The following is a 12,432-nucleotide window of genomic DNA, read 5'->3' as shown; positions in this document are numbered from 1 at the left end:
AAGACCCTCAGTGTCACCTTTACACTGGAAATAAGCTATTGAAGTGCAGATCGCACTTCAATAGCTTAGACCTGGTTAAAGAAGCATTTCTTCCACTGACCACCAATGTATGGGGAATTTTTTTCTACTGACCATAAATGTAAAGAGGCATTCTTCCTATAAATCACCAATGTAAGGGGCATATTTCCCACTGGCCACCAATGTAAGAGTCAATTTTCCCACTGGCTACCATTGTAAGGAGCATTCTTCCCCACTAACCACCAACCACTAATGTAAGAAGCATTCCAATGTTCATTCCACTGACCACCAATGTAAGAAGCTTTCTTCCCACTAGCCACCAATGTAAATAGCATTCTTCCCACTGACCACCGATGTAAAAAGCTTTCTGCCCACTAGCCACTGATGTAAGAAGCTTTCTTCCTACTGCCCACCAATGTAAGAAGCATTCTTCCCACTGACCACCAATATAAGAAGCATTCTTCCCACAGACTACCAATGTAAGAAGTTTCCTTCCTACTGATCGCCAGTCTAATATATCCCAAGTTGTAATAATAGTAATTGTTGTCAGGGGTTACCAGAGACCTGAAAGTTTGTTTCAAGGGTTCCTCCATGCCGTCAGTAAAGAAATGCAAAATCTCATTTTCTGACTTGCTTTCAAAAAGTGCAAGATTTTAGGCCGTCATTTATCCTTGTTTCACAATCACACAGATAACTATATCATGGAAATACATAAGTAAAGCAGGGCCATGGCATTTAGGAGAGCCATTTTACCTGCATTTGTAATTCTGTCGATCCACTACTGGGATAGGCTCATGCTTAAGAAAGAACAGAGCCAGGCTTGTTGACCTGACATTTCCTTACTACAGTTAAGCATTACAGCCAGGTCACCTCCCTTCCCATATTCTGTGATTGGCAGTAGCACCACTATAGGTCATCTCTCTGTTCACTATGCTCTCTCATTCTGCCAGAATGTTCCCTGCCAGTTCATATGCACTCAAAAATGCATTGAATAGCCTTTCACTAAACACAACTTAATTATTTTTTAGATCTCTCCATTTAGAAAGGAGAACGATGACAGTCCCAGAGCATGCACCTTAAAAACACTTGTTCCTTTTAAACACAAATCATTCCGTTAGGAAACCATAGGTTGCATATTTAGGAAAAGCTTTGCTCGGTTTTCTGTTACAGCAGGTCTATCTGCACTATACTTCATTTTCATGTAGGCAAGTGAAAATTTGTAGCAGACAGGGCCATAATTATTGATTCTCATCTAATGCACTCACCCTTGTGTTAGCACATCTCTAAATTGTTCTTTAATTGGACACTTGAATCCCAACCTTCTATGTGATACCAGTGTGGCTTGATTTCCGCAACATGCAAAAATATATTAACTGATGTAACCGGAAAGACAGTCCTGTTAAGCTGTAGCCAACTCTTTATTGTTGACAGCAGGTTGTTTTGTTTTTTTCCCCTGAATCATTTTCTACACGAGGTCATGTCTGTTCTGGGTTCAGACATGCATGATGAATACTATTGATTATTGATTGTACATGGGAGGTAAACTTGCTGGTAAACAGGGCAACATTAGGCAGCCATCAGCAGCCGGACTGACAGCAAATCATTTTACCAGTGGAGAGTTACTTAGCAGAGATGGGTGGGCTTATTGTACCTTAGGCAAACTCTGACAAGCATAGTTACAAAATTCATATATCACATATCTACGAGCATTTCAGTGGCTTATCAGTGCCGTCTGTACCATCATACATTCGTGGTCTTCACCTGGAGTACAACCCCAACCAAAAAGGTTTTTTTGGGGATAGAGTTGGGAGGAATACGAGAACCTCTGTCATGTTTTTACAGTCATATATTTTATTTTTTTATTAGCTGAAGAAAGAGGAGTTCGAAGATTGTGGGATTTTCATTGCTGTCGGCAGTCCTGCTAGGGAGACTACACATTTCCTTTTTTAGTGACAATGGTCACCAGGGCAGGAAGTATGCAGAAATTTTAGTGGAGACAAAGACAACAATAAAATCTCGAAACTTTCCACCTCCAATAATATTTCCAATAACCAAATGGATTGTTCTCATAAGAATACATTGTGCTCATATTACATAGTTTTTTAAATCTAAAGATGTAACCACACACACACTCACATTACAATCTGATGGTCGATCTAAAGTAGATTGTACAAACAAGGATTGCAAGGGCCTGTCTGACTGCATAGAAATTGACTGGATAGTAATGGTAGGTCCACATATTACATAATTTCAGTAGATCTAAAGTTGAACATATGGTGAGATTGTAGCATGTATGGTGAGCCTAAAGCTAGCCATACACTATATAGTCTGACTGTGCAATCTACTTAAGCTTTACCAAAACTATGTAACTGAGGACAAACCTCAAAAATCCATTCAATTAGCATCAACTCAGGCAGGCCCTTATATTAACTCTACCTTGATGGTAGATTTAAAGGAAAGATTGTACAATCCGATTGTATAGTGTATGGCAAGCCTAAGAGAGTTATAGAGAAATTGCATAATCCAAACTGTATAGGGTACGGTCAACCTAAAAGAGCATACAGAAATTGTACAGTCCAATTGTATATAGTGTATGGCCAACTTAAGAACAACAACACAAAAACTAGTGTAGACAAAGAGGACACAAAGAACAAACTCACATAAAAATAACTGTTAAATCTCACATACGGTAACAATGACTATAAATCATGTCAAAGCCAACTCAAACACCCAAACTACAGCATCATACACCATTATTAATCATCACTGACTGCCAGTCATCTTATTGGCTGGAATAGGTTACTGATCATTGCTGTTCTTTGAAGTGCATCACCATTCAACAGTTGGGGGCATTGTAAACTTCTACATGACACACACACAAAAAAAGAAGACCCAACAAGCATGCTCTTTCTCTTACCTTGTAAAGCCGCAGGGCCGCCTCGTGCCTGTGATTGGTGTTGTGTAATCGTAATTTATCCACGCTGTTGGTGTAGTAATCACAAGCATTGCACTTCAGATGCACCGGGTTGCCAATTGCGATGCACTTCAGCCTCCACTCATTGCTTTTGCCCCCTTCTTTGATATGAGCCACCAGTTGGTACTTTTGCATATGCTTATCAGTTTTGCAGTGGAGCTGGAAGTTGGCTTTCAGCTGAGTATTGTAGTTACAAAGCTTGCACTGGTAGATGTCTCCAATTACCGCTCTCCATTCCTCTTCAGGGAGAGACCGTTCACTGCTCACATGCACATTCAAGGCCTCCAGACTGTCAGTGGTGAATTTGTTGCAAACAGCACACTGGAAAAGCTTCAACCCTGGGTCACTGATATAAGGTGACAGCTCTCCTGCAGTAAGGAGGGACAGGTCATCACCCATTAGCTGACCACTGGCAAGCCGGATTTCAGGCGGCAGCTCATTATTTACTACGGAGAAAAGGGGGAAAATTGAAAAAAAAAAAAGGAACTTAAAGACCAGAAAGCAAAAGCACACACAATGGAATCCGTAAAATAAAGCCTCAACCAGGAATTTGCCTTCTCTGGAGCTTAAACTATAAAAAGCTGTAATAGGATTGAATCAGGATCAATTACAATCATCCCTTTCAACTTCTAAATTCCCTCATCAGATAGCTTTAATTACTCCTACTGGGCATGATGTCATTCAGGAATTTGAATTTTCAAAGGCAGCAAAGGTGATCAATAATTTTAACAAAACAGGAATGCTCTATAAGGTCCTCTAATTCATTTACAAAAGACTAATTGTAGTTTCCCTTTGTAATCTACCTTTCTAAACACTCTATAAAAGGATTTCTACAAACGTCACCACAAATCCTGACCAGTAATCACAATGACAGCATAAGTTACATAGCAATTATTACCTAACACATTAATTGTACCAGTAAAACACGGATGATGATAACCAAGTAAGACATTAAAACTAAAACAGCCAGGAAACTTCCAAAATTGGTCAATCCACCCAAAACTTCAATGGTAAAATCGCTGTTCTTTGAGGTCCTTCCTAAAGCAGCCATTGCAAAGAGATATCGCTGTTACCACTGAAGCAGGAATAAGACTTCAAGATGTTACAGATGGGAGACTACACCCCAAGGAGTATTCATATAACAAACAAAAATAACCAATATGTACATTGGCTAAGAAGTCAGAATCTACCTACAACTAAAAATGACAGTACAGGGTGGAATGACCCTTTAGAATCATAGATCCATAAGAACAGTCTAACTCTAACAACTAGTGCGAAGTTTTATCAACAAGCAGTTTAACAAAATGCAAGGACCTTAAATAAATAATGGAGCTATTAAACTGTCCACGGAGCTCAAGTTTGGGCATCCTCATCATTTACAGTGCATTAGGTTTTCTCCCTGGTTAGCACTTAACTAGCCTGGGCAGCAAAATAAGACTTAATGTCAAAGGTGATCATAGGAAAGCGAAGGTGTTTTTACCAGAAAAGATGGCAAACTTATTTCATATGTATAGCCTGATTTGGCAGATCACAGTGTTTGGCCCTACAGTCAAACTGGATCATGAAGGGATACAATAGAAGTCATAATTTCATGACTGTAGACCTTGGCAGAACTAATCAATGTACGTATTAATTTTGGGCCATTGGAGCGGACCTCCCACCCAATCTATACTATTGGTAGAATGGGCTGTTAAAAACCTGATTGAACCCATTATCATCCTGAGTAAGGGTAACATAAGAGTACATGAAAACCAGAAGACTACACCATCAGCTGCATCTTGATGTCCATATCAGAGTGTTAAAACTAAATATTGTTCAGCATTATATACAATAATAAACATGAAGGCTAATAAAAGAAATCAGATGAACAAGTACATCTTTGATGCATAGGTTTTAACGTCTATACATATCATAAAGCAGTCTAGAAGTCATATAAACAAATCATTTCATCAGCTACGAGTCCACAGAGACACCGTAAGCTCTATGGGAGAGATTCTCAACCGCATGCACTTCCAAGAATAATTTTTATTTGTTAAACAGATACTATAGTTAATATATAGTAAAATATATAGAATAGTCTAAACAAAATATTATATCAAAATAAATTGAATCAGCTATTTAAAAATATTATGAATCACTTAACATAAATACAACTAAGGGGCACATGAAATTAATTGGGGTGTGTGGTAAATATTTGCTTTAAAGAAGAGCAGAAGACGATGCAGTTACCAAGGCATTACCAACAGAAACATATTTTCCTGAAATTAAAAATTCATCTATAAGAGAAATGCAAACTTTCAGAACTAATGCAAGTTAAAGAGGCTACACAGCCTTATCACAATTTTAAATTCAGTAGGAGTATACGTATATTTATAAACACTATTCATATTTGCTAACATGTTTTCAGCTTACCTATCTTTACAGGTATTTCATACTTTTAATTTAAAAAAAAACCTGTTAAATCTCTAAGAATAATGTCATTGCTGAGGCATAAGTTCTATAGTGGCTTATGCCTCAGTATTGAGAAACTGAATATTGTCTCTGCTCAGAAACTGAAATACTACACTGCAGGTATACTTCAGCTCTAACTATATCATACAACATTATGAATTATACATTGAAAGGAAATGCCTAAGGTGCATAAATACTGACCAAGTCCTGGAGCCAGTGCTGCAGCTGTGGCAGGGTCAAGCTGGAATGGGTTTATCATCATCTGAGGGTCAGCTGGGGCTTCCAGTTTCATCCCAGTCAGGCCTATATTTTGGGCTAGGTAGTACTGATAAAGCTCTGCCTCAGCTGGTGCAAGGCCTAAGTGCAGATTGTGCTGGATCTGTTTCATGTTTTGCTGCAAAAGCATCATGTTGTGCATGTGCTTTTCACTAGTCATGTGAATACGAAGATTTCTTGCCACATTGGTTTCATAATCACACACCTCACAACGCCAGGTGGGTTTTTGTTTTGGTTTAGATGGAGATGGTGTCCCACAGCCACTGAGGCTTGTGTTGGGTGCTGGGGATGTATGGCCATAGACCTGCTCACCATTCCCATTCTGTAGGTTCTGGACATTATTTAGGTGCTTGTCTGACTGCATATGAATACTGAGGTTGCCTTTGGTAGTTGTAGAGTAGTTACAAACCTCACAACGGAAGGGTTTATAGCCACAAGTGTAACTTTCACCCCTGGCAAGCCGAGGGTGAGGCTGTCCATTCTTACAATAAGCACAAGAGCCAGGCGACTCTGGGTGTTTCTCCTTCATATGGGCCTCTAGAGTCTGCTGATACTTATAGTGCCAGTTGCATTTGGGGCATTTTAAAGTTTTACAAGAGTTTCTAGAATGCATCATTGTCATGTGCCCACCCAGCGACCTCGAGGACCCCAGAACTGTGTCACACTTGGGACACTCTATACCATTTCCTGGTGAGCCCTCGCCTGTGCCAAGAGTGCCAAGTACAAAGCTGTGCTGGTGAGAAGTATTAGAATGGTCTTCTTCTCCTCTAATAGTTTCATTTGGTGAAAGTGAAGTTGCACAGTCCTTACTGGCACTGGTGTCCTCAAAATCCTTGCCACCAATGTTAAAGCTACTGGTAACATTGCGATTAGTTAAAAGTACAGCAGTTTGCTTTTTCTTTTCTAAGTCATCATAAACCGTCACCGAAGAGGAAGAGGTACCCTTTTCAATACATTTTAGCACACTGGATGATAAAGGAGAAATGCTTTGGTTTAAGAGAGAGAAATCTTTGCTACCAATACTATCTGCTAGGTCACCTAAAACCTCCTCTTCATCAAGTTCATTAGAATATGAATCTTCTTCATCTACCCCTTCAGCAGGCTCACTTTTAATGGGTAATTCCCCATTAGGATGTGAGCTACTGTTCTCTCTTTGCCTTTCACAGTTGTTATCTTGGTTGTTACTCTCCACCTGCTTGTTGGAGTCAGATGATAAGTAGCTGTGGGACACAGAGGTAACTGGGGTGTTTGGTTTTGGACTAGAAAGACCCCCTAGGTTTGCTTCAGCCTTTGGCATTTGGTTGACCCCATGTAACTGCTCTGTTGTGCTGGCGGTACTTGCACTACCTTTCAAAAAAGCAAATCCCGCCTGCAAAGAGTCACCATTTTCAACATGAAAAGCACTCCATAAACCACGGAAAGTTGGATCGGGGCCTATGAGGTTGGTAGTAGAAAAATGGGGGAAAACAGAATTGGTTTTTTTTGGTTCCAGAAAGCTTATAAGAGGTTCTTTGTCCTTGCCAATCCCCTGTATTATGGCAGATACATATTTATTGTTGAGAAGATTTTGCTCCTCCTCATTAAGGGTCATCCGATGATCATGCACAGCATGGGTTACAAATGACCTAATATAACCAAATGACAACTTGCACAAGAAACACATTAAAACAGGTTTCCTTTTCCCATCACTAACACAACCGTCAAATTTAGACAAGTCCACATTGTTTGGAACATCTTTGGACACACAGGAGTTTTTGGCTGAGCCATCACTGGTAAGATAGTCTTTGTCTCTCTTATGTCGGAGATCATAGACACGGAAACTGTGCAACACAGGACCAACTCCTGCTAATGCTGAGGTATTTGGGAAAGCCTGATCGGCTGTAAATGGTTTCCCGAGGGATGAAGCGATATGAAAAGTGTTGATGACCTGTGGGTAGAAAGACATGGACGCTGAAACAGACTGATCACTCTTCTCTCCAGCCGCAGTAAGCGAGTCCAGAAACATTGCTGTAGAAAAGAGTTGACTATTTGCTCCTTGTTGTGCATTCTGCCCACTATCTTTGGAGTCCTCAATTATATAAGCTGATCCATCAGGCTGGTAAACTATGTCCCCTAGTAAGTTTTCTACATCACTGTCCTCTAGCTCGCTTACTTCACTATCATTGTCGTCCTTCAAGACAGGAAGGCGAGCATTGGGGCAGTGGTGTTCCATGTACTTTTGTAAACTGGGGAACGCAGTGGCACATTCGTTGCAGGGTATCTCTTTTGCTGAGGCAACCTGAGTGGCAACCGCATTCTCCACACTGAAACCCAGTAATATTTCACTCTTGCGCTCGTCCGTTCTCAGGTTGTCATCTGAAGAGCTGTTTTCCCTGTCAGGTTCCATCCCTGCAACTTTTTCTGGCACCTCATTATCAAGTTGTGTCGCTCCATGTAGCTTTGATGTGCTCTGCCCATTTTCTTGCCTTGAGATAGTAGGAGAGTCACAGGTTTCCATGGCAATTGCTACATGTGGATCTCATTTCATCCAGCCTGTCAGGGACCTGGGTAAAGAAATTGAGAGAAACCATTTATGTTACTTCTACTAGTCACTATATCATAATTTATTAACAAACACCACACACAAAAAAAAAATGAAAACGGTCTTAACAGAATCTAATTGAAAAAATAAACAATATTGTCACATTAAAGTTTTCATTAAAAAATAAAAGGAAATTTTATGCTAAGGTAGGTTGAGAGGAAAATTATTCTATATTCCTGCTTTTCAAACTTTGGTGCACACTGCCCAGTTGTTATACTTTGTATTATCTAATGAAGTAAGCATATTTAACTGGCATCTGAAGCCAAAGCATGTCAACTCGGATGTCAAATTCAGAGAACACTGATATTCAAATCTGTGTTTCATATGCTATCATTCAAAATTCCTTTCATAAAGCATCCAGTACAGGGGCAGGTCGAGTGCCTGATATTAGCCCTTCTCAGAGCGGGGCAAACAGATGTGATACAGATTTGGCCATTCATGGTGATGACCAAATTGGATGGGTGAGAATAGTTTCAACTGTTCAAAGCTTGGGAAACAATGGGAACAAACTTAAGGAATTTGTCTCATACACACTCTAATGAAACTGTAAAATCATCACATCTCTTATCCTGCCCACACAATATCAAGTCGGAATTTCCAGTGGCACACAAGTGGTCGTTACTGGCAGAACCTTTCCTATGGGCATCTGCAATCTGCCATGCATAGTGATAAAAAGCTTCAAGAACATGTGCACTTATCCTTTTTGCCCACATACCCTGTCCTAAAAGATGCCACCCTTACATTCCACTATATATCGGCTAACTAATCGATTTTGAAAATAATCGTTAGCTGCAGCTCTACATTCCACAGATCTATACTCATCAAGATACAGCGCATGCAGCCTCCCATGTTTATTACATCCTGCGCCAAAGTTCCCTCTTGGCTGTGCTTATGCAATAGATCCCCAAAGAAGTCTAGGGAGCTCATCTCCCATCCAGGAGACCTAGGTAGACAAGCCCAATAGAAGTACCAAAAAGTACTTTAAGAAGTGCTATAAAAAGTAATGTCCATGAAGGACACTGTTGGCTGTTTATCTTATTTACTTGATAGAACACATGCGTCTTTTAGTGCATTTAACCTAATATTTGTTTTGATAAACAAGATTACCAGCAAAATGTTTTTTAGAAGTCTTACTTTACCTGTAGACACAAACTGGGCGTTTGAATTCTCTGTGGAACAACACATCCCAGTATGTTTTGCCAGAGACATGTCCGGCTTAGCATTATTTTGTTGTCTAGACAAAAGTGTTTCACCAGTCCCGGATGCAAAAGGTAAGTATTTTTCTTAATAAAAATTATCACAAACGATAATACATGCATTGCAATAAAAACATATCTTAAACTTGTCTTCATAAGACAAGAGTGTGCAGTTGCATACTTTTAAGCCTATGTTTAACAAATAGAGCCATATGGGTTTATTTAATACCACAGCCCAAAGATCAGGGATATGTAAAAACACCAAACACAGCTTAGAGTCACCTGACTGAAAGTTGATATCTGATTGGTTGGCAAGAGCTATGGTAAAGCACTAGAAACTTTTTTTAAAAGCCAAGGTGTGTTTGCTTGTTGTATATTATTTCTATTGTTAAGACAATAGAACTGGTCAGATTTAATCTCTCGATTCCATTTGTACATAAAACGTGTCTAGCAATAAAGGTCAGTTTGCAGAACAAAATCCAGAGTCATTTTCCTACAGTGCAGTAATCAAATCTAATCGTGTCATCTATGTCAGAAAGGGGAAATTATCAGATGCATCAAACGATTTGCATAGATTGAAAATGAATCAAAATTAGTTTTGGTATGTGTGATGGCTAAAATGACAGTCTAATTGCTTCAGCATCAAGCATCACAAAGTTTGGTGTGTAATTTTAATCATTGATGAGTTACAGGTTAATTATGCTCAGGGAATGTAGGTAGATTTAAACCCTCTTTGAAATTATTTGATCACAAAGAGCATGACAGAGGAATCATTTTCTAATTAGTAAACACAGACATGTTTACCTTGGAAAGGGGAAACTTTGCACAAACACTAGCTTTAGAACACAAGGCACTAATACAGAATTAACTGATAGCCGTTACTTATCAACAGAATTTTGTGGGCTAAGCGGCAGCGCCTTGATTAGCGATTCTAAATAATTTGCAGTAACCCATAGCAACCAGACACAAGTTTACTGAATCAGATCATTGAAGAATACATTGATATGGCTTACTACACTTACCATCTTGCAGCTCACCTTAGTGCAGGGGTGGGCAACTCCGTCCCCACAGCTGTGCTTTACCTACAAATCCCAACATGCCTCTGAGAGTCATGCCTGTAACAGTCAGTCTTGCAATGCTTCCTGGGATTTGCAGTTCCACAACAGCTGGAGGGCCAGAGTTGCCTACCCCTACCTTAGCCTAATTGAATGTGGCTGATAGCTTTGGACAACGTGCCCAATTTTTTTTTCTTGCCCCAGCATTGATATATCTTGAATGCTGATGTCTTAGATTAAAATTCCTGCAGAAAAAAAATACTTGTACATTTGTTATTTTAAAGCAGGGCTGAGAAAAATTCAATTTAGCATCCAGTATATTTGCTGTTGAAAGGTGATTAAAAGGTGAATGCTATAAAAAAAAAAAAAAGTCAAACAAACCCCACCCATATGGCTCATTTTCAGCTGATTTGCAGTTCATTAATGGGCTTCTAGCTAATGCCCATATCATAATACTGACACACTCAGCACTAGCAGAATATAAAGTCTTCTTTTGTCTGATAACTTGTAACAAGCTGGCTATCACCGGCAGGCTGGTGCCTCATGTACAGCTGATAACCTCTGGAAAATTTCAAAACGGACGGAGACTACAGCCTACGACCAGCACTATCGGAGAAGCCCTTTTGGGGGAGGAGTCAGCTACATACCTCAATGCTACCATTACGATACACGTAAAGTTTACCACTCAACTAATCTGACTAGCACTGTTGCCATAACAAACATCGCTATAAATTATCCTCCCAGAATTAATCAAACACCCCCTAAACAATGACATCAGATTTCAGTCACAGTTGTATAAACGTGCACTTTGCCGAAAAAAACATATCTATAAAAAAATAAATACAATTTCTTTGAACTAATGGAAAGCGGGCTGCGGATAGGTGATGTATATTTGGTCAAGTCAGTCAGCAGGAGAAAATATGACGTTTCTTATTTGGTGGTCTGGTGAAAACATTAGATCTAAATAATTACAGAGGTTATTCCACAAACAAATGTTCCGTTTAATTAATACTGCTGTCGATTAGACTACTTTCTTGAGGTGTCAGTGCAGACAGCCCAGAAGGAAAACTTCATGCCTCGCAGCCTTAGCCCTCTTCACCACGTTCTAGCAAAGTTGTGCTAGGATTGAAAAGTAAACAGTATAGCCTGCCACTGCAAACACTTAAAAGTCCTCTGCTGAATACAAAACAGGGGCATGAAAAAAAGCAGCAACGATTAAAGCAACAGGCTCTGGTGTAGCATTAAACTTAAGGTACCCACACACAGAAAGAAATGATTGTTCTGATCGTGGATGTGGGTGGGCGGTGAGTGTGAGGAGGTGCGGCGTGTGGATGCGGGCGGGCGGGTCTGGCAGCGGCAGGCGTGAGGTGGGGAGGAGGTGCGGCGCACAGTGTGTGGACTGGGGGCCAACTGATCGGAAGCCGATTAAATCGATTATTTAAAAAGTTGACAACTTTTTCAATAATCGATTAGAATCGATTATGCCGATTAGTTGTTGCAGCCCTAGTTCACCAAGTGCCCAACATTTGCACAACTTTTACTTCAAGCAATAGACCCATGTATTGAAGATGACCGTAGACAGAGTAAACTGACTATCACAGACACAGCATGGAGCAAGATTTTAACCACTTTCAATCTCTTCCTCTATATAAGTGCCAGTTGGTCTTATTATGATAGTTTAATCTGACCTTTGTACACACACTGCATTGTCAGTCATCACATGATCAGGCTCTTATTATCTTTTGTGCCCACCTAAAGATAAATCTATGCACAGCATAAAGTCACAATCTGCCCATTATAGTGTTAAAAACACTTCTGTCTTTAATGCAGAGTTTCTCTTACAATGGTGTATGAAAATATAGACAAGTATTCAGATGTAAC

General features: G+C 39.8%; 1 protein-coding gene across 1 annotated transcript in view; it reads right to left on the bottom strand.

Annotated features, from left to right (window-relative positions):
• Nucleotides 1–8,256, bottom strand: part of ZFHX4 (zinc finger homeobox 4) — a 143,652-nt gene extending 135,396 nt beyond the window's left edge. The window contains exons 1-2 of the mRNA XM_018564988.1: nt 5,645–8,256; nt 2,936–3,438 (exon numbers count right to left, since the gene is read on the bottom strand). Coding sequence (XP_018420490.1) covers nt 2,936–3,438; nt 5,645–8,216 — 3,075 coding nt within the window. The 5' untranslated portion in view covers nt 8,217–8,256. The remainder of the gene's footprint in view (nt 1–2,935; nt 3,439–5,644) is intronic.
• Between the last annotated feature and the right edge of the window lie 4,176 nt (nt 8,257–12,432).

Source organism: Nanorana parkeri, unplaced genomic scaffold (assembly GCF_000935625.1).
Source record: "Nanorana parkeri isolate BGI_ZX_2015 unplaced genomic scaffold, ASM93562v1 scaffold803, whole genome shotgun sequence".
NCBI lineage: Eukaryota > Metazoa > Chordata > Amphibia > Anura > Dicroglossidae > Nanorana > Nanorana parkeri.
This window is presented reverse-complemented; position numbering and strand designations above follow the sequence as displayed.